General features: G+C 43.9%; 1 protein-coding gene across 1 annotated transcript; it reads left to right on the top strand.

Annotated features, from left to right (window-relative positions):
• Positions 1-107: 107 nt before the first annotated feature.
• On the top strand, positions 108-25,990 carry CENPV (centromere protein V). The gene is made up of 5 exons (XM_077294239.1): positions 108-572; positions 14,687-14,785; positions 16,420-16,489; positions 19,740-19,854; positions 25,741-25,990. Exons 1-5 carry the CDS (start codon positions 265-267, stop codon positions 25,863-25,865), a joined length of 717 nt encoding a protein of 238 aa, XP_077150354.1. The 5' UTR covers positions 108-264; the 3' UTR covers positions 25,866-25,990.
• The last annotated feature ends 1,580 nt before the right edge of the window (positions 25,991-27,570 follow it).

The raw sequence follows: 27,570 nt of genomic DNA on the forward strand, positions 1-27,570 counted from the left end.
TACACGGCAGGGCAGGGCAGCGAGCTTCAATACTGCGCTCTCTACTGCCCCCTGCTGGATGTTCAGCGAAGCGAGCGATTTAAAAAAATAAGGGCATTGAATCTGCCAAACAAAGCGAAAACAGCGGCGCTGTCCTCAGCTAGGACTTACCGGTGACAGCCGCTTATCTCCGTCCTGAGCGAGGACTTACCGGTGACAGCCGCTTATCTCCGTCCTGCCTGGCGATATCCCCCGGGGGGAACTACAACAACAGGGACAACTAAGATGGTGAAGGCAAAAAAATCGTCACCTAAACGTGTCGCAAGACTCGCAACCCCAGAGCGACACACGAGGACTGCGGGGGCAGCCGGGGCTTTGCTGGAGGCTCCTAAAGCCGCAGTGCAGGTGCTGGGCACCAAGAAGGGCAAAGCCAAGAAGGCTGCCATCAGGAAGCAGGTGGAGGAGGACAGCAAGGAGGGCGACCATCGCTTCTCACTGCTGGACCTGGGGGCGCAGAAGGATCGCTGGGTCAGCTTCATCCGACAGCAGAGTCTCAGCACCGAGGACGCGGCCAAACTTCTGCTGGACTCCTTGTAAGTAGCCTGGGGGCACGGAGAACTGACTATGATCAGCATGGGTGCTGGGTGCTTGCCCTGGACAGTGGGCAGCAGGTGGTGGTGCCCACTGACCCCACATCCCATCCATGTCTATGGCACCACAGGGCACTGGAGGAGGGGATTGCATGGCTGCCATTGTGATGGACAGCCTCGGATAACATGGCAGCTGATCTGACAAGGGTCTCTTTCTTCTTAGTTAGGGGTGTCAGGTGTCTTTGTCCTGGGGGCCGATCCTGTGATTAAACAATATCTTCCCTCTGTATCAGGATTGCACATTTCTATGGGAATCCGTTCTTTACATTTATTACTTAGAATTTTTATCATATATCATCGTATAGTTCAGGCATTACTAATAATCCCCATCCTTCTCTCCGATCGGTGATCTGGGCTTGTAGTAGGTAACCGGGCACAGGATAGCACAAAATGGCAGCTGACAAATGCTGGATACAGACACGTCTACCCCCGGGGTCCAGCCGTATACAGATATAGCGGGGTCCATGGTTATCACCTGCCATCACCTGTACAGACCCAATCTTATCACAATCCTCCTCCAGTTCAGGAACGCTTGTACTGGGAGTCGGTGGTAGAATAGTGCTGGTTACCAGATGTAGGAAGCCGATAGATAATATATAGGATGATCTGTGTGACAGATCCTCCAATAATCGCCCTCATCTATTACCGGTGTCTGGTATTGTAGCTGGTAGATCCCATCATCTGCGCAGGGCGGATGCTGGGAGTTGTGGTAATGTTGAATGGTAGACTAGTTTTAGGTCAAATTCCGCACTTTATGTCCCTATCAAACGTGTAACGTGTCAGACTACGTGACTGTATGGCGGTGTACATCTCCCCATGAAACTACACAGTATATGCTTTACTTTAATATAAAAATTGCCCTTGACATTGCCAGCCTCTGTATGGACCGGGAGGTTTTTCTGTGAATTTAATCATACAGGAATAATTGTCAGCTAAAGGCTCATTCACATTCTGGGCTCGTGCACACGACCGTAAGAATCCGACCAGTGCTATCCGTGGTTCTGACCCCTACTTATTCCATGTGTGCAATATTTTCATCAGATCGAGTTAAAAAATACACAGCATGTACGAGTTATATCCGATTATCAGATCTCTCGGCCATTCATGCCTATGGGTCCGTGAAAAAACAAACAAACAGAATGCATTTAGATGACATCTGAGTGCAGTCCAATTTTCACGGATTTATAGAATGGAGAAGATTGAGAATTTTTTTTCTTCTCCACATCTGAGAAAATCGGATCAAGCTCTGATGAGAGTGTAACGTTAATAGACCTGATTCTCTCGGATGAGAGACAGTCGCTCGTGTGACCCCGGCCTACGTTTGTGTACAAGAACCCCGACTGTTTTTCATCAGTGTGCTGGATTCAACTTTCATCTATTTTTTTTAGTTTCAAGTCCAATTTTATTATGGCATTATTTTTTCTCAATTGCAAAAAACCCAAGTACATTCCAAGCTTCTCATTCAGACGGGCGAGTTTGCTCCAGTACACAAAAAATGGTCTGAGTGTCATCAGTGTTTGGTCAGTTTTTGCCATCAGTAATTTTCGCGGATGGAAAAAATAAATGTCAAACCTTCCCCTATCCTTCCCAATGTTAATCTTGGACAGCGCACGGACTGTACTCTGATTCCATCCATGATTTTTTTGCAGCCATAGACTTGGATAAATACACTTTCTTTTTTTTAAAGGACACAATTCTCAAAAAAACTGTGAAGAGCTCCACAGTCTGTATTGGGTACATGTTCTATCTGTGAAAACCACGGCAAGCACATATATGTGAAAAACAGATGTCTGAACTAGTGATGAGCGAACGTGCTCGGATAAAGTGTTATCTGGGCATGCTCATGTGATAATAGTGACTTCAGCGTGCTCAAATAATATGTTTGATTTCCCGCGGCTACATGTCTCGTGGCTTTTTGACAGGCGCAACACATGAAGAAATTGCCTACCAAACAGGACATCCCCGCATGTGTTGTAGCTGCCTAACAGCCATGAGACATGCAGGTGCAGAGACCCGAACATATTTTTCCCTCTCTTTTTTTTCCTCACAGGCCCATTGATTTACATGGATGAGAAGCGGTCATGTCTCTATTTTTTGGGCACACTCGGTCTGTTCTGTTAGGCCTCATTCAGAAGTCCGATTTTTTGCGTATAAGTGTTATCTGTGATTTTCATGGATAGTACTCATACCTGTGATATATGGGACCATTCACATGTCCGATGTTTTCCTCAAACCGACCAATCCACCGAAAATATAGGAGACACGTCCATTTTTGATCCAAGGGTCGTTTCAATGTGTTGACTAAATCATATACAAGGAGAAGTGAAGACATGGGGCTATTATATCATTGCTCATGTAGTAGGGGAACGTTACTAGGCTCTGTGCATTGTGCCCTACTCAGGCTGGGGCTACACACCAGTGAAAAGTCCAGCCGTGTTGGATGTCTTGCGACTTGCATATCGCAGGACCCCGGGGTCGCAGTGCGTCCCCCTTCTTTTGTATTGCGCTGCAATGTAACAGCGACACCAAGCAAACTTAGGCCGCGCTACAGTAAAGACACAATATACCGTGCTGGTGTGGAGTGGGTACAAGCTTTGCACGCGCTTTAGTGGTCCATTTGCCACCACGGCGTTTAAACAAAGGTCTCGACAGTTGGAAATGGATTGGTTGCTATTGGCAACTGCTCCATTTTTCCTTCCTAGCAGTTTTGATAAATCTTCTTTGTCTCCTGTCGATCGTCAACGATTCGTAGTTTCTTGTAACCCAAGGCCAACACCGTAGCCGGCAGCGGAGCGTCTCCTTTCTCACAAATGATGGATGGTTTGTTTGGGTATGTTGCATGTGCGTGAGGTTTTGTGTTATTGTTTTTTTTTTTTAGCATTTTTCAGTACAATTTTCACTAAAATAACAGATAAATCATGTAGACCCTGAGCAAATGTAAGTGAGGAGACCTTCAATGCGTCTTCTAATATTCAGAATTTTGGGGTTCACAAGGAGACTCATTCACTTGCTGCTATTCCTATTCTGACAGGAATTTTAATATCCTGCGTCCAGCTGCTTTCTTGGTCGGTATCTTTTACGCCTATAGAATTACAGGACCTAATCTAAGAAACTAAATATACAATGTAATGTCACCTAATCTCCAGGCCTTGGGGCCACAGAGTAAACTGCTACGAGAGAGAAGTCTGCAGCGTCCGTCTATAATAAGGTCAGATGCTGATCTCGCCCCTCTGCTAACGACTGACCGGCGGCGATAAGTGACCGCTACATATTTACCTATCGGTGGTCGTTTACCAGCCCGATTACACCCACAGATCGCACCCACAGATAGCAATGCATACTGAAGGATCTCTACTAGATCGCTCGTAGGCTCCAAAAGTTCTCGACAGCACAAGTCCTGGTTATACGATGTGCCGCCGAGAATAGTGATCGTTTATGCTGCACAAAAGATCACCTCACCCGATGAACGAGCATTTACCTGGTTCATTTGGTGATTGACAGATTTTTTTATTGTGAAATGTGCATTCTTAAAATTCATCATCTTTCATGGTAAAATTCACTACTAGGACAATCCCTTCTTGAGCAAAATGTTTTCCCCCCATAAAATAATAAAGCCTATACTCACTTACCGTGTCGGCGCCATTCTCGCGCGTTGTTGCGACATGTGACCCCGGCACCCAATCAGCTGAAGCTGATCTCGGACTTCCTCTTCATGCTCAATTCGACGCTAATGTTGATTGGGTGCCGGCATCACAACAACAGCACGGACGCCCCTGGAGGGCGAGTGCCGACACCGAGGGAACGGCGCCAGCACGGGAGGTGAGTATAGGCTTTTATATTTTATCGGGGCCAAGTGAGGGGCATGAGAAGAAGTTGTCCAAATAGTGGACAACTTCTTCAAGTTAAGTTGCCACAATGAGTATTTTTGGATTTTTTGATACTGCATGTGCAGATAATCCCCTTAGACTTCTATTAGATGTGGAAAATTCAAAGGTAAAAAAAACCGCACATGTGGAAAAGCACTAAAAACTCATGAAATCTACACATGACTGTTTCAATTAAGTTTTGACAAAGTCAAATACCAGGAAGTATCAAAAACAAAGATAGCTTCATTAACAGCATAACAAAAAATGTAGAGTCAAAAACATGATAAAATCATGCAGATAGCCTAGTTTACCTAATGGGTGCGGAAAATCTGCAGCATAAAAAACTCACCAAATCTTCATTGTGGGAACGTAGCCTAAAGGCCCCGTCTCACATAGCGAGATCGCTGCTGAGTCACTAGTTTTGTGACGCAACAGCGACCTCAGTAGCGATCTCGCTATGTGTGACACGTACCAGCGATCAGGCCCCTGCTGCGAGATCGCTGGTCGTGTCGGAATGGCCTGGACCTTTTTTTGGTCGTTGAGGCCCCGCTGACATCGCTGAATCGGTGTGTGAGACACCGATCCAGCGATGTCTTCACTGGTAACCAGGGTAAACATCGGGTTACTAAGCGCAGGGCCGCGCTTAGTAACCCGATGTTTACCCTGGTTACCAGCGTAAATGTAAAAAAAAACAAACACTACATACTCACCATCTGATGTCCGTCAGGTCCCTTGCCGTCTGCTTCCTGCTCTGACTGAGATCCGGCCGTACAGTGAGAGCACAGCAGTGACGTCACTGCTGCGCTCTGCTCTCACTGTACGGCGGCTCAGTCAGAGCAGGAAGCAGACGGCAAGGGACCTGACGGACACCGAAAGGCGAGTATGTACTGTTTTTTTTTTTTTTGGTAACCAGGGTAAACATCGGGTTACTAAGCGCGGCCCTGCGCTTAGTAACCCGATGTTTACCCTGGTTACCCGGGTGCTGCAGGGGGACTTCGGCATCGTTGAAGACAGTTTCAACGATGCCGAAGTCGTTCCCCTGATCGTTGGTCGCTGGAGAGAGCTGTCTGTGTGACAGCTCCCCAGCGACCACACAACGACTTACCAACGATCACAGCCAGGTCGTATCGCTGGTGGTGATCGTTGGTAAATCGCTATGTGAGACGGGGCCTTTAGGGTGCATTTACAGTTGCAGACTTGTGTCGTTAAACAACCGCTGATCGGCTACATGACTGCTGAAGGGCGGTCACTAAATAGCCTGTTTGGATAATCCAACTACTCTTTCTATGTGCACAGAATAATCCTTTTTACTTTGTATTTCTGCTTTAGGCTATGTTCACATGTTGTGTTTTTGCGACTATGACTCCACAGCACTGGTCACTACTGAGCATGTGCATAAAGTGCAGCACAGATTCATCTCCTCTATGACCCCACAGCACTGGTCACTACTGAGCATGTGCATAAAGTGCAGCACAGATTCATCTCAACGAAAAGCTGAGACCCTTAGATCAGGAACAGAACAGACATTTATAGGACATTTCATAACTTTCCCAAATGCTTATGAAAAAATTTACAGTACATCCTGCATTGTACTACTGTACCCAATGTATTATATATTGTCTGAGTCGGTCCATTTTATACCGACTCCACCAAAATGGACTCCAACTCATACTCCACAGCCCTGCTTTTTATGGTGTCATGTTTTAAATAAAGCTGCTTTGTTTTTGATAGTTTGGGGTATTTCGGTTTGACAAAACTTTATTGATACATTCATGTGCAAATAGCATGCATTTTGGGTATGTGCACACGATGCAGATTTAGTGCAGAATTGGTGCAGAACTGCAGCAGATTTTTCTGCTGCAGAAACGCTGCAGAACTGCACTGTGATGTACAGTACAATGTAAATCAATGTGAAAAAAAAAAAGCTGTGCACATGGTGCAGAAAAAGAAAAATCTGCGCAGAAACGTTGCAGATTTCAAAGAAGTGCATGTCACTTCTTTTGTGCGTTTCTGCACCCCTCCATTAATAGAAATCTGCAGTGGTAAAATCTGCACAAAAACTGCACAAAAAACACATAAAAAACGCACGAAAAACGCACAAAAAAACGCACTAAAAACGCACCTGCGGATTCTGCCAGGAGTTGCAGATTTAGTGCAGAAAATTCTGCACCACATTTCCTACGTGTGCACATAGCCTTTTGATGCGTTTCCATAGTAGAAGTGCAATAAAAATGCATGTGCGTTTTTTTTATCTGTGGATCTAATGCAAGTCTATGGAGAAAATCCATAAATAAATTGACATGCTGCGGATCTGAAACACGCACCGCAGGTCAGTTTACACTGAGTAAAGAATAAAGCATGGAGGGTAGGAGATCTCTATGAATCTCATCCACTTTGCTGGAACTGTAAGATGCTGCGTTTTTGACCCAGAGAAAATACGCATCATCAGAAAAAAAGGAGAATTTTCTCCAAATGGATTTTACTTGAAAAAACCCCCAAAAAACCTCATCAGATTTATCCTCCTCCAAAAAACTCTGTACACACCGTTAAGCTGTGTTCACACGACTGTATTTCTGTCCGAGTGCCGTCCATGGAAATAAAACCTGACATTTGGACGGGATATTTGAATTTCCATCTTCAAAAAAATTAAAAAAAATCTGATTTCACACGGATCAACCATATGGAATCCTATTTTATGGATACATTGCCAGTATTCACATTGAAATCGGTTTTTGGTCCCGTACATTTTATTCACTGCTGATGGATAAAAACAGATGCCGTATCGATGACAGCACAGATGAAAATCAGACTTTTTTTTATTCCCTGTGTTCTTTCGGGCAGCTGGTAGCATTCACACAGGCACTTAGTTTCTGGGTCACACAGGGAGGTGTACAAACTTCCAGCAAAACGGAAAACCAACAGCCAGGGATGGCACAATGCAGAGAAAGATGAAGAAAAGACGCTTCAAAATTGTTACTAATAGTTTATACAAGAATCTACTAAAACAGAAATGCAAGGAGAGCCGCTGAAATATGTCTTGAAAATTTGCAATATTTTTTGCTTCTATGGTAATTTTTAAAAAAGCTGAAAAACGTCTGTATGTAATTGCACGACTTTGTTGCCCGAGATCCAGTGCGGGCACAGTGGTGTTACATGGTTGGCACGCTGGCATTTAGTAGGTATAATGTTACAGGCGGCTGTAATCTGTCTCCCTGCTGCGGGGCCGTCCAGTATCTGTTTAATTGGTGCATTGTTTAGGAATTTGGGGCCAGCGGAGGATAAATAATTGGATCAGACTACACTCACTGCAGCTGGTGGAAAGTACCCCACGCGCCCGAATGTCCTTCTTAGGGTATGTTTCCACGGTCAGGAAACGCTGCTTGTTTGACGCTGCGCAGAGCTGCAGCGTCAAACAAGCAGCGTCCAGATGTTCCAGCATAGTGGAGGGGATTTTATGAAATCCCGTCTCCACTATGCGTGGAAACCCGCACGCGGCGGCCCTGCGACTACGGACATGCTGCGCGTCTTTTCAGATCGCAGCATGTCCGTACACCTTGCGGGGACGCAGCGTCCCCGCAAGGCATATCACAGGGCCCTATGGGACAGAGCGATCATCCCGGATGTGAAGAGTTAACACATCCGGCATGATCGCGTCCCAGAAAGGGGGCGGGGCTTAGCGCCGAGCGGCTTCGCCGCTGCGGCGATACCGCCGGCCATCCTGAACGTGGAAACATACCCTTACATGGGGGAAGGTGACTTCTGCACTATGAACTACCTGATCATTTTACTCTGAGATCTAGTGATAGAGGTGACACATTGCATTATTAATACTATATGGTGCTGTCCCTGAACATTTACTGCACTGTTCAGCAGGGCTGTGGAGTCGGAGTCGTGGAGTCGGAGTTAGTTTTGGTTGGAGTCGGAGTTGGTAGAAATGTACCGACTCCGACTCCAGCTTTAAAAAAATGTATTAATATTTCATAATTGAACTTTCATATGAATTTTATAAATGTTACTCAAATATATATGTTCTATCAAACTATGAACAACAGTGATAAGCAGTTCTGCTGGAGATAAAGACATTTCTAAAGGCCCCGTCTCACTAAGCGATTTACCAACGATCACGACCAGCGATACGACCTGGCCGTGATCGTTGGTAAGTCGTTGTGTGGTCGCTGGGGAGCTGTCACACAGACCGCTCTCTCCAGCGACCAACGATCAGGGGAACGACTTCGGCATCGTTGAAACTGTCTTCAACGATGCCGAAGTCCCCCTGCAGCACCCGGGTAACCAGGGTAAACATCGGGTTACTAAGCGCAGGGCCGCGCTTAGTAACCCGATGTTTACCCTGGTTACCAAAAAAAACAAACAGTACATACTCGCCTTTCGGTGTCCGTCAGGTCCCTTGCCGTCTGCTTCCTGCTCTGACTGAGCCGCCGTACAGTGAGAGCAGAGCGCAGCGGTGACGTCACCGCTGCGCTCTGCTCTCACTGTACGGCCGGATCTCAGTCAGAGCAGGAAGCAGACGGCAAAGGGACCTGACGGACATCAGATGGTGAGTATGTACTGTTTTTTTTTTTTTTACATTTACGCTGGTAACCAGGGTAAACATCGGGTTACTAAGCGCGGCCCTGCGCTTAGTAACCCGATATTTACCCTGGTTACCAGTGAAGACATCGCTGGATCGGTGTCACACACACCGATTCAGCGATGTCAGCGGGACCTCAACGACCGAAAAAAGGTCCAGGCCATTCCGACACGACCAGCGATCTCACAGCAGGGGCCTGATCGCTGGTATGTGTCACACATAGCGAGATCGCTACTGAGGTCGCTGTTGCGTCACAAAACTTGTGACTCAGCAGCGATCTCGCTAGCGATCTCGCTATGTGAGACGGGGCCTTTACTTCTTGTGTGTCTCTGTTCTCCACTGCCCTTATCTAATCTTATACTTGGTTAACCTCATGCTGCCCCAACCCCCCTACTTACAATGTATGTAACTGAAAGTGAAAATGTGTTGCAAATTCTTAGTAGTAAAGCTCCTCCTCTAGACTAGATGTTTACTAGGTGTGCATCTTCCAAGCATCTCACAGCTGCTACTCAGAAGAGGAAGACTGTAAGAAGTATTATCCTTTCAACAAACTTTGCATCAGTTAACTGTGAGTACATGAGGAATAACAGTATTACTGACCACTATATCAGCTGTACGACCTGGCAATAATTTTGTACAATTGTTTTTAAGAAAAACAATTGTCATTTGGATTGTGAATGCAGATTTAAAAACCTGACAATGTCAAAGAAGCGTCACATTAAATCAGCTGTATTTGAACATTTCACCATCACTCAAGATAGAAAACATTATGTCTGTCAGTGTATGACAAATGATCCAGACGAAAACAAATGCTGTGAAGCCAAGATCAGTGCATATTCAGGCAAAGATAAAAATGCTCCTACCAGAGCTTCTAATCTAAAGAGACATTTACAGCGCTTTCATCCAGAAGTACTGAAAGCAGTGGATGAGAAAGACTGCATCCAAACCAATTAACCAGTGCCCAGCTCTTCCAGCCAAACAAAGGAGCAGAGAACTTTGCAGCCATCAGTTGCAAGATATTTTGTCAGTGACAAAGTTACTGTGACAATGACAGTAGACACATTTAAAAAACAGATCATAGAGCTTGTTGTAAAGGATAATGTGCCTATTTCATTATTTTCACGACCAGCTTTTATGTGTCTGAATGGGGAAATGGCCCGCGAGCTTGGTGTTTCTCTGGAGAGAGAGAGTATTAGAAAATTAGTAATCGAAGAAGCTTTTAAACGAAAGGAAGAACTTAAAAAAACTCTCAAGGGACGCTTTCTGTTTCTTAAAATGGATGCCTGCACACGTCACAGAGTGAACTATTTTGCCATCAATGTCCGATTTGTTTGTGACAAAAATGAAATAGTTACCAAGACATTGGCAGTAAAAGACACCAAAGCTCATCACACCAGTGAGTTTCTCTAGGTCTTGGTGGAAAAGGTTCTGCAAGACTATGAACTTAAAAAAGAGCAAGTTCTTTCTGTCGTAACTGACAATGCTTCAAATATGATAAGTACTATTAAGCTAATGAATGAGAGTAATGATGGTGACCAGCAGCTAGAAGAACATTCTGGGTCCACAGACACAGAAATGTTTGAAATAGAGGAACACAGTATTGTAACTGAGGAGCAAACTGAAGTTGCTTCAGATGAACAGCAACATGATAGTTTAGATGATCTTGCTACTGTTGCCAGAACCCCTAAAGTTGACTCAATTTTGAAGAGACGTGCTGGAAAAGGGGCAATTATTGATCAAGCCACATGATGGGGCAATACTTACTTAATGATTCAGCGCTTGGCTGAACTGAAAACCTTTCTTGTAGACATGGCTAACCCTCAACTGACGCTAAATGAAAGTCAGTGGAATCAGGTGACTGACCATATTGGGTCTCTGTTTCACCAGCAGTATGGCCGCTTCATTCTAAGGGGGGCACGATAGCTTACGGCCGAGCTCTCATTTGACCAGTTATCCCTCATGACTTCCCCATACACGTGAGCATTCAGCACGATCGAACATTCGTGTGATTTCAACCCAGAGCTCAGAGAAAGCCACTGACAAACAGCTCGGACAGAAGCTTATTTCCTAAATAAAAGGATCAGGTGTCAAAATTAAAGCTGCCTAACCCCTATCTCCCCAGACATTATCTGCCAGGGGGAGTCTGGAGCGCCCCATACACACTAGGCTGTCGATAGAGCTCAATATCCATGGGATCGTCACCCCTTGGCCTAATGTGTATGAGGGCCATAAGGATTTTTACATTTTAAAAATTACAAAAAGGAAAATGGGCTGATGCAAAAGTTTGGGCACCCTGCATGCTTAGTACCTAGTAGCACCCCATTTTACAAGTAGCACAGCTTGTAATGGCTTTTTGTAGCCAGACAAGATTCTTTCAATTTTTGTTGAGGGATTTTCTTCCATTCTTCCTTGTAAAATTCTTCTAGTTCTGTGAGATTCCTGGGTCGTATTGCATCCTCTGCTATTTTGAGGTCTAGACACAGACTTTCAATGATATTCAGATCAGGTGACTATGAGGACCATTGCAAAACCTTCAGCTTGTGCCTTTTGAGGTAGTCTGTTGTGGATTTTGACGTGTATTTAGGATCATTATCCATTTATTGAAGCCATCCTCTTTTCAACTTGTTTTTTTTTACAGATGGTGTTATGTTTGCATCAACAATTTGTTGAAATTTCATTGAATCCATTCTTCTTTCTCCCCATGAGATATTTCCCATGCTATTGGCTGCAACACAACCCCAAAGCATGATTACCGTAATCCACCCCCATGCTTAATGATTGGCAAGATGTTCTTTTCCTGAAATTCTGTGCCCTTTTTTCTCCACACATACCATTGATATTTTAACCTCTTCGGTCCACAGGACTTGTTTCCAAAATGCATCAGGCTTTAGATGTTCTTTTGCATATTTCTGACACTGAATTTTATGGTGAGGATGCAGGAGAGGTTTTCATCTGATGACTCTTTCATGAAGGCCATATTTGTGCAGGTGTCTGTGAACATTAGAACAATGTACCACAACTCCAGAGTCTGCTAAATCTTTATGAAGGTTTTTTGCAGTCAAGCGGGAGTTCTGATTTGCCTCTCTAGCAATCCTACGAGCAGTTCTCAGTGAAAGTTGGCTTGGTCTTCCAGACCTTATCTTGTCATCTACTGTTCTTGATAACTGCAGTTTTTTAATTACATGTTGAACTGAGAAAAGGGCAACTTGAAAACGCTTAAATACTATCTTCTTACAGTCCTCTCCGGCTTTGTGGGCCTCCACCATTTTCAGAGTGCTAGGCAGCTGCTTAGAAGGACCCATGGCTGCTATTTCTTTGGCACAAGGTTAGAGGAGGCTGGGTTTTTATAAATTTGGGAAATTTGCATCACCCGGCCATAACCCTAATAAGCTAAATAAGGTGTGAAGCCTTTGTCAAAGTTATCTGAGCACACAGATCTCCAAGGGTACCCAAAGTTTTGCATTGGCCCATTTTCCTAATTTTTAAAATGTAAAAAAATATTATTTTTTTTTAACTAGAAAACAACAGTAATTTGTAATCTTTAACTTTAGGCCTTTTAGAGATAATTTCACCTTCAACTTGCTTAACTATTCACAATTACGGTAATTTTGACTAGGGGTGACATAACTTTTACATGCTACTGTATATTAAATTTATGGGATCAGATAGCTAAAAATTGTCATGTGCATATGTATTCATCCCTTTTGCGATGAAACCCCTAAAAACTTCTGTTGCAAGCAATTATCTTCATAAGTCACATGCTTAGTGACAGAAAGTCAACCTGTGTGCAATCTAATGTCACATGGTCTGTCAGTATATACACTTTACCTTTTCTGAAAGGCCACAGAGACTGCAACATCATTACGCAAGAGGCATCAATACCAAACACCATGAAGACCAAGGAGATCTCCAAACAAGTCAGGGACAAAGTTGTGAAAAGAACAAATCGGGGGTTGGGTTATAAAGAAAAATATCCCAATCTCTGATGATCCCCCAGCGCACCATCAAATTCATTATCATCAATTGGAAAGAACATGGCACCACAACAAACCTGCCAAGAGAGGTCCGCCCACCAAAACTCTGAGCCTGGGCAAGGAGGGCATTAATCAGAGGCAGCACAGAGACCAAAGGTAGCCCTGAAGAAGCTGCAGAGTTCCCAAGCAGAGACTGGAGTGTATGTCCATATGACCACCACAATAAGCCGTTCACTCCATAGAGGTGGCCTTTATTAAAGAGTGGGAAAAAAAGCCTTTACTTACAAAAATTGTAAGGCTCTTTTTGAATTTGCCAAAGGACATGAGGGAGACTCCCCATATGTATGGAGTACGGTGCTGTGGTCAGATGAGACCAAAATTGAACTTTTTAGCCTCCAAGGTAAATGTTATGTCTGGCACCAAACCAACACAGCTCACCATGCACACAGTGAAACATGGTGGTGGCCGTATCATGCTATGGGGATGTTTTTCGGCAGCACGGACAGGGAAAATGGTCTGAAATACAGGAATATTCTTGATCAAAACCTGTTTGTCTGTCAGTGATTTGAGACTGGGACGGAGATTCACCTTCCAACAAGATAATGACCAAAAGCATACTGCTAAAGCATCACTCGAGCGGTTTAAGGGGAAATGTGTAAATGTTTTGATGTGGCCTAGTCAAAGTCAAGACTTTAATCCAATTGAGAATCTGTGGTCAGACTTGAAGATTGTTGTTCACAAAGGAAACCATCTAACTTGAAGGAGCTGGAGCAGTTTTTCCTTGAGGAATGGGCAAAAATCCCAGTGGCCAGAGGTGGCAAGCTCATAGAGACTTATCCAAAGCGACTTGCAGCTGTAATTGCCGCAAAAACGAGGCTCTAGAAAGTACTGACTTTAGGAGGGTGAATAGTTATGCACACTGAAGTTTTAAAGTTATTTTGTCCTATTTGTTGTTTGCTTCACAATAAAAAGAAAACCAAATGTTTACAGTTCTGGGCATGTTCTTTACATGAGCTAGTGATAACCCACAAAAAAAAACTGTGAAGTTCCAGGTTGTGAGGTAGCAAAACACGAAAAATACCAAGGGGGGTGGATACTTTCCTGTTCTCTTCCTTCTTGAAGAGACAATTTGCACATTAAAGATACAACACATACCAATTATAGTCCATGATGCTATTCACACGTCTGTGTTTCTTTTTTGAGGAGTGAATGTCCTCAAATAAATCACGGAGACGTGCGTTTTTGATCTGAGTCAAGCATCAAAATTACTAATACAAATCCATTGGTCTGTGCAAGTCACAAACAGCAGACGCATGGCATAAGTGTACAGTCCCTGATTAACATTGCAGTGTATAGGTAAAGGTCTGTAATATATTTATTTTCATATACGAACATTACTGATGTTAAAAATTGATACTCTGCCCAAATACTGAGGAAGATCAGAGAAACTTTGTTTACATGAAAAATCACAGAGGAGTGAATGAGGCCTAAAATACAGTGTTTATTTGTCAATTTCCTTAACATAAACTTTTATAAATGGTGTTTTCGGGATGTCCCCCTCAGTCAGGTCACCTGTGTCCCACTATTAATGCAGACGATGTGAACAATACCATTCCTGTCATTCTGCAGTGAGTACAAGGGGCTGGTGAAGCACAGCGGAGGATGTCACTGCGGAGCGGTTCGTTTTGAGGTTTGGGCATCTGCTGATCTCCATGTCTTTGACTGCAAGTAAGTTATGAAGAAGTACAATGTGAAAGTCACTCATATATCATTAATAGTATCACCCAGACCATGTGCCAGCACAAGGTAGTATATATACTGTAAACCTGATGTATTTGTCAATAAAAGCTTATAGGGGTTATCCAGGACTAAATAGTTTTTTTTACTATGGGCCTAAAATCTAACAGGCAGGTAGTTGATAACAGAGGCATCTCCCTGCCTGTTCTACCCAGTGCCAGCGCATCGTGGTCACTGACCGCTCCTGACGGCGATTCAGCTGCTGCATGTCAATAGAGCAGCTCTTCTTCTTCCTTGCTCTGTTGACGGGGCGTGACTGTGGACGACATGCTGATTGACAGCCAGGTCACTTTGGCAGAGAAGCCGCTGCCCTGTCAACATGATGTTAACGGACGCCACTGAATTGCCGGCTGGAGCGGTCTGAGCCAGCAGAGACCAGCGTTGGGCACAATAGACAGGTAGTTAGCAACTACCTGCCTTTTAGTTCTTAGACTCATAGTAAAAAAAATGGAAGACCTGAATAACCCTTTTAAAAGCTTCTGAAATGTTCATAATTGTACTTCAGTAACCAAAGAAACATCTGACTAAAAGATCTAAAAACACTAAAGCTGCAAAGTCTGTGAAAAGCAAAATTTTTGTCATTGTACCCATAAGGCTACTTTCACACTAGCGTCGTGCACTGCACGTCGCAATGCGTCGTTGTGGAGAAAAAACGCATCCTGTAAAGTTGTCTGCCGGATGCGTTTTTTCTCCATAGACTTTTATTAGCGACGCATTGCGATGCAGTGCCATATGTCGTGCGACGGTTGCGTCGTGTTTTGGCGCACCGCCGCCACAAAAAAAGTTACATGTAACTTTTTTTGTGCGTCGGGACCGCCATATTTGACTGCGCATGCGCGGCCGAAACTCCGCCCCCTCCTCCCCGGACATTACAATGGGGCAGCGGATGCGTCTTAAGACTGCTTCCGCTGCCAACGTCGGGCATTTTCTTCACAGTATGCGTCGGTACGTCGGGCCGACGCAGCGCGACGGCCCCGTACCGACGCTAGTGTGAAAGTAGCCTTAGTGTCACATAGTGAACGTGGAAAGGTTATGTTCTTTAAGGAAAATGATATTGCTTTTTTGTGCTTTGTGAAACACAATTTTGCAGGGGAATGCCTTCTCTGTCCCAACATTAACCCTGTAGTTTTACGTCAGTCATGCAGTTGAATGGTTTGACATGGAATACATGGAAAGCTCTATGTTTCCAGAGCAGCTTTTCATTCTGGCTCACAATGGGAAGGCGTCTTGCAAATGCTTTACTAGGGTGGCGATACATTGTCTCCCAACACACAGGCTCTCCATGCATGTGCTGTGACAGTGACACATGCAGCTGCGGAGCCGATCAGTCGGAGCGCTCCATGTATCCAGGTTCCCTCTGCAGCTTATTCGGTAAGCGCTATAGCTCGCCGAATAAGGAAAGACCCGATCAAATTCTCTCAACTCTAATTGTCAAACACCCTATCAATATTGAGCATAATATCGTGAAAAAAGTTCTCTCGTTATGTTCCAAACAGCCAAAACATTGTTCCATTATACCTATATTTGTGTGATGCAGTTTAACTTACTATAGATTTATTTTTTAGCTGCAGCATTTGTGTGAAGAAGCAGAATCGCCATTTCATTGTCCCATCGTCGCGCTTCAAGTTACTGAAGGTAGCATCTATTTTTCCATTTTTGCTCAGCTGAGGCCCTGCTTGTGCACGTTTTTTTTTAGCTTTCTTCTTTTGTTCTGTTCAAATTTATGTATTGATGAATGTAACCATGAAATCATTACGAGCTGACAATTTCAGGAAGGTGGTGAACAAGAATAATCCTGATAAAATGTAGGAAATTATAAACCATAAGGATAAAATAAAGTGATAGGTCTGTCCTGGAGCATAGGACACAATTCACATCATTATCAGAGACCAGGATACGAGACCAGGATACGAGACCAGGATAAGAGGCCAGGATATGAGACCTGGATAAGAGGCCAGGATATGAGACCTGGATAAGAGGCCAGGATACGAGACCAGGATACGAGGCCAGGATACGAGGCCAGGATACGAGACCAGGATACGAGACCTGGATAAGAGACCAGGATACGAGACCAGGATACGAGGCCAGGATACGAGGCTAGGATACGAGACCAGGATACGAGACCAAGATACGGGACAAGGATAAGAGACCTGGATAAGAGACCAGGATATGAGACCAGGATACGAGGCCAGGATACGAGGCCAGGATACGAGACCAGGATACGAGACCAAGATACGGGACAAGGATAAGAGACCTGGATAAGAGACCAGGATATGAGACCAGGATACGAGGCCATGATACGAGGCCAGGATACGAGACCAGGATACGAGACCAGGATACGAGACCTGGATAAGAGACCAGGATACGAGACCAGGATACGAGGCCAGGATACGAGGCCAGGATACGAGACCAGGATACGAGACCAGGATACGAGACCAGGATACGAGACCAGGATACGAGGCCAGGATACGAGGCCAGGATACGAGGCCAGGATACGAGGCCAGGATACGAGGCCAGGATACGAGACCAGGATACGAGGCCAGGATACGAGGCCAGGATACGAGGCCAGGATACGAGGCCAGGATACGAGGCCAGGATACGAGACCAGGATACGAGGCCAGGATACGAGGCCAGGATACAAGACCTGGATACGAGGCCAGGATATAAGCATGCTGTAATGCCCTGATATAGGGACTCCTACAATACAGATCTCCTAGTCTATATTCACCACTGTTCTGGATAGCAAAAAGTGTTGAGATGTCAGTAAGCGACGATCCTTGATTTCTTTTCGTTATCATCTTCTGGATTTATGATCTTTCCCTTAAAATAATGTTTTCCTTCCTTACAACGGTCACTAATTATTTCATTTACAAAATCCATCTGGTAAAGAAAAACTTATTTGTGATACGGTCAACTAATTGCAACACTGTTTTTTTGCCATTTTTAAGAATATAAGGCTCTGCTTAGACCACACTTCCATCTGAGGTATACTGTACATCAGGAGGATTTCTCCATTATATTCCTTTTACTTAGTTTTTCTCATAAATGGATAAAAGGCATAAGTACACCCTCTTGGAATTCTAGGGTTTTACATATCAGGAATTCTGCTACCATCATTTGAAAGCAGCATAATGTAGGAAGAGAGACCCTGATTCCAGCAATGTGTCACTTAGTTTACTGGGTGCAGCAGTTCTGATACAATCAGGGAATGTGCACACGATCAGGAATTGGCAGCACATGTCCGCTGCGTCCAAAGCGCTACCGGCTATTGAACGCAGGTGGTTCCGCATGTGATCACTGAACCATGTGGATTCACCGCGTCCAATACAGTATGCGGGTGAAATTTATCTTGCGGAGGCTCGCGTCTCTGCAAGAGAAATTGACATGCTGCGGTCTGGAAAGACGCACCACATGTCCGTCTCTGCGGGTGAGCCGCGGGCATCTCTGGACGTATAGTGGACACGAGATTTCCTGAAATCCCATCCACTATGCTGTAATATCTGGACGTTCCACAAGTTCGCAGCGTCCAACCTGCAGCGTTTACTGATCGTATACACATACTCTCAGAGTTTTCTCTGCAGTAGATGTAGCAGAGCTCAGAAAGCTAACCCCACCCGCAGCTTACCATGTACACTGTATAGTGACAGAGTACTGCTAATCAGTGCTGAAGGCGTTGTTGGACCAGGAGGAACGCGGCAGCTAGTCTGGCAGTGATAAACTGTTTTTTGTTTTTTTTTATCTCCTGCTGATAAAACACTTATTGTATTGAAACAACAACACACTACCTAGTAAGTGACATATCTCTGGAATCAGTGTCTCTGCCCCTACCTCAATCAAACTAAGAAAAAAATAGCTGCACTGTGAAATGGAAAACATTAAATCTAGAAAATTGGAACTGCACTCCTGCCATAAAAATTAGGTGAATGCTATCATATATACATATGAAATATAGAAAAATGAAACTGCAATATTGCTACAGAAAAACTTGCTATAACAAAAAAACCTGAAGGTAAATTGGTCAATTTATAGGCTGAGTACCTTCATTTTTTTTGTAGCAAATTGTAGACTTTTCAGCCCAGGAGAGGAATCATGTCAGGTTAGGTTCCCCACAAGAGGGTACACCTTGCTGATTGGCCCCCATAAATTGTCTGATATAGTTGACTGGGTCTCTTTTCAGTACTTTCCTTTATAAAGATAACTGGTTGCTTTAATTGAATAGATATTTTCATTGCTATCTTCTAGTTAATAAAAATCCTTGCTGGTCACGAGATGGGCAAACGGGTGTACGGCTCATTACAGTCCAGGCTACAGAGCTGTGTCTCGGAACGAGTCGGGCACCCTTGTGTCCAATACAAGATCAGTCTGGCAGAGGGATATCATCATGATGTGTGGGCCCGGCTGCGCTGATGAGATACAGAATATAAACGAGGCTTTGTTTTATTCCACCCAACGCGTTTCATGTCTTTCTCAAGGTTGAGAAAGGCACCGAAACGCGTTGGTTGAATAAAAAAAACCCTTGCTTATACTCTCTGGATCTCACCCTTTCCGTGAGCGCAGTCCGGCCCGCACATCACGGTAATACCCGCTTTGCCAACCTACATTCTGAACACTACTCTCCTCCAGCCACGGGGCCGCAGCTAAGGCGCATCAGGCTTCTTCAGGTGCTGTGTCCATACACATCCCTTACAGGTGAGCGCTGCTGTCACCCTCAACCCCTTTTTGTTCCTTACAGTACTGCCCTATCTGTGCCCGTTTATCCCATCACATGATCAGGACAGACTTATATCCCATGGATGGGAGTTATTGATAAATGACTGCAAGCAGAATCTTGAAGGAATAATGCAGAAATTACACTTTATGTTAATTGTGACTTTTGCATCTTCAGGGTGCAAATAACCTTACAACCTACACGTTCAACACCAAAAAAGCACAGCATACGTTCTGCAAGACCTGCGGCGTCCAGAGTTTCTACACCCCTCGCTCCAACCCCGATGGCTATGGTAAGTCATAAGTGATGGCTCTACGTCCCCCTGTGCTGCCACCACTGTTCCTCCTGCACATCAGCGTTTTATTGTAATCCATCCACTATTCAGTAGTCAATACTAAGTTATACAATCTAAAATATGAGAATGTCCATTATACTCAACGGCAAAGAGCAGAACTGACGAGTCAACAGTAAAGTCAGCCATCAAAACCAATGTCGGCCAAACCCACCGATATTGGCAGGACAGGCACACCATCTGTTGTTGGACCTGAATTATCAAAAATTCTAAATTCCTTATCCAAACTACTAACAAAATGGGTATTTTGGGCAAATATGACCCCTTAATTATACCTGGTAGAGCCTCGATGACCAGCCATTTTTTTTGTTATTACTGTTGTAATGCAGGAGGACATATTGATTTTTTTTCTTCTATTTTACTTGCATGGACTGTTCAAGGCAGAAAATGTCATGCCAGTGTTTGGGAATCCATTTAAATTACTGTGTCATTTCTATAGATTTTAAAATATAGTTTTGTGAATATAGCTGTTCATTTAATTCAGGATATTACATCTTCTACTGGGTCATAACTAGAATTTATAGGATTCCCTAGTAAAATTACACCATCTAATTACAGGAAGCTTAAAGAGCAACCATCGTTTCAAGTTGTATTTCAGAAATCACATTGTGCTACTTTACTGATTATTAACGCGTTACCATAGACTTAACTTATATTTCAGAAATCAATAGTACACATGAAAATAAGCAACATTGTAATAAATCTTATCAGAGAAATCTGCTTCTTTCTCTGCCAAAATAGATCAGTCCTTAGCAAAACTCTCAATTCTGGGGTAAAATCTGTATTCAGTGAAGGCAGGTTATTACATTACTGAGATAGGAGATGAGAGGCGCTACTGATGAGATTCTATGTAGATAAAATATATATATTGAACCCCCTCATAAATCTCAGGGCGGTGTTGCATTTCATTTTATTGTGTACTTTTACATGGTACCTGGGGGGTTAAGGGGAGGAAAACAGAGCTACACCAGGGCACAGATTGTCTATGATATTGCAGCTCAGCCCCCCATTAACGTCAGTGGTGCCAACCTACAGTATGTGCACCCATGATGGAAAAATCCGTTATAGATTTGTTCTGCAAAGCTGCATGCACTACATTCTACATACAGGGATAGTAGACACAGTGATGTCACAGTACAGGGATAATAGACAGTGATGTCACAGTACAGGGATAGTAGACACAGTGATGTCATAGTACAGGGATAGTAGACACAGTGATGTCATAGTACAGGGATAGTAGACACAGTGATGTCACAGTACAGGGATAATAGACAGTGATGTCACAGTACAGAGATAATAGACAGTGATGTCATAGTACAGGGATAATAGACAGTGATGTCACAGTACAGAGATAATAGACAGTGATGTCACAGTACAGGGATAATAGACAGTGATGTCACAGTACAGGGATAATACACAGTGATGTCACAGTACAGGGATAATACACAGTGATGTCACAGTACAGAGATAATACACAGTGATGTCACAGTACAGAGATAATACACAGTGATGTCACAGTACAGGGATAATAGACAGTGATGTCACAGTACAGGGATAATAGACAGTGATGTCACAGTACAGAGATAATAGACAGTGATGTCACAGTACAGGGATAATACACAGTGATGTCACAGTACAGAGATAATACACAGTGATGTCACAGTACAGAGATAATACACAGTGATGTCACAGTACAGAGATAATACACAGTGATGTCACAGTACAGAGATAATAGACAGTGATGTCACAGTACAGGGATAATAGACAGTGATGTCACAGTGCAGAGATAATAGACAGTGATGTCACAGTGCAGAGATAATAGACAGTGATGTCACAGTACAGGGATAATAGACAGTGATGTCACAGTGCAGAGATAATAGACAGTGATGTCACAGTGCAGAGATAATAGACAGTGATGTCACAGTGCAGAGATAATAGACAGTGATGTCACAGTACAGAGATAATAGACAGTGATGTCACAGTACAGGGATAATACACAGTGATGTCACAGTACAGAGATAATACACAGTGATGTCACAGTACAGAGATAATAGACAGTGATGTCACAGTACAGAGATAATAGACAGTGATGTCACAGTACAGAGATAATAGACAGTGATGTCACAGTACAGAGATAATAGACAGTGATGTCACAGTACAGAGATAATAGACAGTGATGTCACAGTACAGAGATAATAGACAGTGATGTCACAGTACAGAGATAATAGACAGTGATGTCACAGTACAGGGATAATAGACAGTGATGTCACAGTACAGAGATAATAGACAGTGATGTCACAGTACAGAGATAATAGACAGTGATGTCACAGTACAGAGATAATAGACAGTGATGTCACAGTACAGAGATAATAGACAGTGATGTCACAGTACAGGGATAATACACAGTGATGTCACAGTACAGAGATAATACACAGTGATGTCACAGTACAGAGATAATAGACAGTGATGTCACAGTACAGAGATAATAGACAGTGATGTCACAGTACAGAGATAATAGACAGTGATGTCACAGTACAGAGATAATAGACAGTGATGTCACAGTACAGAGATAATAGACAGTGATGTCACAGTACAGGGATAATACACAGTGATGTCACAGTACAGAGATAATACACAGTGATGTCACAGTACAGGGATAATAGACAGTGATGTCACAGTGCAGAGATAATAGACAGTGATGTCAAGGTACAGGGTTAGTAGTGATGTCACAGTATGGGGATAAAACATGTCACAGTACAGGAATAATGGACAGTGATGTCACAGTACAGAGATAATAGACCATGATGTCACAGTACAGGGATAATAGACAGTCATGTCAAGGTACAGGGTTAGTAGTGATGTCACAGTACAGAGATAATAGACAATGATGTCACAGTACAGGAATAATGGACAATGATGTCACAGTACAGGAATAATGGACAGTGATGTCACAGGACAGGGATAACAGCGATGCCACAGTACAGAGATGATAGACAGTGATGTCACAGTATAGGGATAATAGATGATGTCAGTATAGGAATAATGGACAATGATGTCATAATACAGGGATACTAGACAGTGATGGGATAATACATAGTGATGTCACAGCAAAGATAATAGACAGTGATGTCACAGTATAGGGATAATACATAGTGATGTCACACTACAGGAATAATGGACAATGATGTCACAGCATGTATGCACTGATCTGTAATAGATCACTCAGTGCAGACAGGCTACCATTGTTCTGGCAATACGAGCCCTATTAAGGCTAAGTTCACATTAGCGCTTGAATCAGCAGTGTGCTGCTGCGGACTTCTTTCCTTAGCTCCGCCTACTTCCGCATGCGTCCTGCGTACCTATCTTTAACATTGGGTACGCAGGGACATGCATTGTATGTGGATGCGTCCACGTGCGTCGTTTGGACGTGCCCATTGAACACAAGAAAATGCAACATGCTGCGTTCGGCGGTCACGTCAAAATGACGCACGCAGAGGTATCCGCATACAACGCATGTCCCTGCGTACCCAGTGTTACAGATAGGCACGCAGGATGCATGCAGAGTAGGCGGAGCAAAGGAAAGAAGTCCGCAGCAGCACACTGTGGACTCAAACGGTAATGTGAACCTGGCCTTACAGAGGACGATGCACCGGCAAGAACAGCACAAAAGATCATTTCACCTGATGAACAAGCATTAAGCTTGTTATCTGAGTAATCAGCAGCCTGTTTACTTCAAAAGATTACTGTGAAATTAGTGTTCTTAGGGTACCGTCTCACATAACGATTTACCAACGATAACGACCAGCGATACGACCTGGCCGTGATCGTTGGTAAGTGGTTGTGTGGTCGCTGGGGAGCTGTCACACAGTCAGCTCTCCAGCGACCAACGATGCCGAGGTCCCGGGTAACCAGGGTAAACATCGGGTTACTAAGCGCAGGGCCGCGCTTAGTAACCCGATGTTTACCGTGGTTACCAGCGTAAAAGTAAAAAAACCAAACAGTACATACTCACATTCCGGTGTCCGTCCCCCGGCGTTCTGCTTCTCTCCACTGTGTCTGCGCCAGCCGGAAAGCACAGCGGTGATGTCACCGCGTCACCGCTGTGCTCGCTTTCCGGCCGGCCGGCGCTCACAGTGCAGAGAAGCAGAACGCCGGGGGACAGACACCGGAATGTAAGTATGTACTGTTTGTTTTTTTTTTACTTTTACGCTGGTAACCACGGTAAACATCGGGTTACTAAGCGCGGCCCTGCGCTTAGTAACCCAATGTTTACCCTGGTTATAAGCGAACGCATCGCTGGATCGCTGTCACACACAACGATCCAGCGATGACAGCGGGAGATCCAGCGACAAAAGAAAGTTCCAAACGATCTGCTACGACGTACGATTCTCAGCAGGGTCCCTGATCGCTGCTGCGTGTCAGACACAGCGATATCGTAACGATATCGCTAGAACGTCACGAATTGTACCGTCGTAGCGACAAAAGTGCCACTGTGAGACAGTACCCTTAGTGATGCCTGTTCACAATAATCTTGCAGGGTACATGGACCTTAGACTGGCTTTAGTCATTAGCTGACTGCTGATCTCTTTTTTCCTGACTTCTCATTAGACTTCCATACTAGGCTGAAGAAGTTTGCCTTCTCAGTAGGAGGAGGAGAGTACGGCTCACTGCATTTATGCACTAAAAGTCATAAGTATATGACCATAAAAGTTTACAGTTTATAGTCCAAATTCTCATGGGCTCCTTATCACCAGAGGCCAATAGTCTGCTTATTTGGCGGTGTGACTGGTATGCCAATGTGACCGTCATTTCCTATTTGCCTGCATAGGAAAGCATTGCAGGCGGCACTTACTGATGCAGCGGGTCACTGCAATAATCATATACTGTGCAATGTGGGCTGTTTTGCAGTAGTTCGGCACTAAAGCCGGCCACACACAATAGATGGCTGTCAGCTGAACTATGCTTGGGCTGACAGCCATAAAGACTAACAACTCTCCTATACACAGGAACGCTCATGTGGCCACGTGCTCTGATGTCCTCTATGAGATATTCGTCCCAAGACATGTCGGCAGCTTATCTCTGGGAGGAAAAAAGCTATTCTGCACTACAAAATCGAACATGCAGATTTACGGCACATCTTCCGCAACAGTCAGTTGTCCCAGACTCCCATACACATTAGAGTGGTGGCCAAACCTGTCGGCGACTTTGTCCTTTGTCAGATCCCTCTGATGGCAGCTTATCTCATCCATAGAGAAAGATTTGTCCAGGCCCATCAATATCAGTAGGTCAGGCTTTTAAAATACATCTAATGTGCATGGCCATACCCCAACACAGTCATTTCACAGCAGATGAATATTACATCGAGTCGTCTCATGTCCTCAGTGATTACCTTGCACTTGAATAGAGCAGAAACTAGTGAAAAAGAAAAAATTTAAGGGAATCTGTCAGCAGGTTTTTGCTATGTAATCTGAAATCACCATAATTTAGGAGCAGAGAGCCTGACTCTAGCGATGTATAAACCACAAAATAATTGTGTTTTTCAGGAAACCTTTGTCAGGGCACCTCGGTGGTCACAATACGACCCCATTCACTTGCATCTTTGGCCACACAGCCTTTGTTGTTGCCACCTAGCCCGAGCCATATAAAGACACGGTGACTTTTGTTCTAGTGTAGAATTCCTCTGTATTAATAGATAATGCGGAGACTTAGAATAGTGGGAATTCCATGTGTATTAGACAATAGTACAGATCCATTTCTATAAGAATCAATCTTGGGTGTGGTGGAATGATGATATACTGTATATTATATTGTGTTTGTCATTTTCAGGCATCGCTTCACACTGCCTCGATGAAGGGACAGTGCGCAGTGTCCACATGGAGCAGATCAATGGGAAAGAATGGGAGAAAGCTATGAAAGAGCACAAGACCATCCGCAGCATGTCAAAGTCCTGAGAGCGACCAGACACTTGTTTTATTAATTCTTAGTCATTTATAGGTTTCTGTCCATTTCTAGTTTTATACATTTCTGCCATTGTGGCCCGTCTTCAGTTTAGTGAATTAAATCTTTTCTATACAGTCAATAATATTTCTTCTGTGATATTTTTAAAGCCCATCCATCAATGTAGAAAAATCAGGCAGTGTGTAAGGTATAGTGCCAGCTGTGTTGTGCGACTGAAGCCAACGGAATCCATCAACTTTATAGGCACCATAAAGAACCATGGTCTAATCAATAAAAAGTACACTTACCTATCAATCCCTCTCTGCCCCCTCCTAGCACTTCCTAGGTCCCCCACTGGTCTCGGTGCTCCCTCTTTCCGGGGGACTGGTGTTGCTCACTTGTTTGGTGAGTGGTTAGCTAGAAGAGCAGCCACGGAGACCATCAAGGACCAGGGAAACGCTGTGAGAGGAGCAGGGAAAATATGATTTTTAGGATTTTATTAAAGCAGTCCACATGATTTTTGGGACAATTCCCTCTAAATGGCCATAGTGGATGGTCAGAAGATTTATAGAAGACCACAGTGCTATACAAAGCCTATGGCACCTGCATTTTCAAGGTCAGTGCGGGGTCCTAAGCTTGGACTACTACTAAGCATAAAATTATGGAACGGTCAGCACCTCCACTGATCAGCTGCTTGCAAATCTGGTGGTAACTGGATGCCAACAGTATATGGAGTGGAGCAGTAATTGTGCTCTAGTACTGCAGCTCAGCTCCTATCCACTTTAATAGGAACTAATCTGAATAACCAGGCAGCGGCTCTACACAGTGCATGGGGTTGCGTTCTTCCAACTTCGTGCAGTAACATCCTACTGCTGCCATGGGAGCTGCTAAGATCTGATTGTCCATGGTTTTGGACCCACACAATGTGATACAAATTACCTAGACTAAGTCGAAGCCATTATTGTCTCAGTCGTGGACAACCCCTTTAAATAAAAACCGAGTTAGGATGAAAAAACAATTAAATATATCACTCTAAAAAAGGTTAAGAAATATTCTGAAAACTGTTATAAAACAGCTGAAAATGGAAAACAATTCCTCTTATATATCAGAACAATTCAGAATAATTGAATAAATGAACCATTAGTTACTGTCTGGGTCACAGAACATCACTGCAGAGTATACAGCAGACTGCCCAGGCGTCACTGCACAGTATACCAGCTGTGGGAGCAGACAGCGTTGGACTTCCCATAGAGAAGGCAGAGAGGGTTCATTACCCTCTCTGCCTTCCTGATCACTGTATACACAGCACTGAACAAGAATCTTTTATGACGTTGCGCAGGGCACAATGTGTGAAATATAAAAATAAATTAAAGCTGCTACCCAACCCTCCTGGAAAAAAAAAAGGGTTCAATATATAAAAATAATAATTAAATAATAATAATAATCTCTTTATTTATATAGCGGTAACTTATTCCACGGTACTTTACAATTTTTTGCACACATTATCATCGATGTCCCCGATGGGGCTCACAATGTACATTCCCTATCAGTATGTCTTTGGAATGTGGGAGGAAACCCAGGGGAAACCCACGCAAACACGGGGAGAACATACAAACCCATACAATTATTACAAAGGTGAACAAGCGTAAACATTTATTTTAGTGGTCCTTTGTGGTCATAAACAAATGAAAAAATGTGGGAAAAAAAGACAAGTATTTA

Source organism: Ranitomeya variabilis, chromosome 3 (assembly GCF_051348905.1).
Source record: "Ranitomeya variabilis isolate aRanVar5 chromosome 3, aRanVar5.hap1, whole genome shotgun sequence".
NCBI lineage: Eukaryota > Metazoa > Chordata > Amphibia > Anura > Dendrobatidae > Ranitomeya > Ranitomeya variabilis.

Excerpts from the sequence above, each read along its gene's own strand:
- CENPV (XM_077294239.1), top strand. The coding sequence starts at position 265 with ATGGTGAAGGCAAAAAAATCGTCACCTAAACGTGTCGCAAGACTCGCA. Across the intron at positions 573-14,686 it reads AAACTTCTGCTGGACTCCTT|TGAGTACAAGGGGCTGGTGA; the intron begins GTAAGTAGCCTG and ends GTCATTCTGCAG. Across the intron at positions 14,786-16,419 it reads CTCCATGTCTTTGACTGCAA|CTGCAGCATTTGTGTGAAGA; the intron begins GTAAGTTATGAA and ends TTTATTTTTTAG.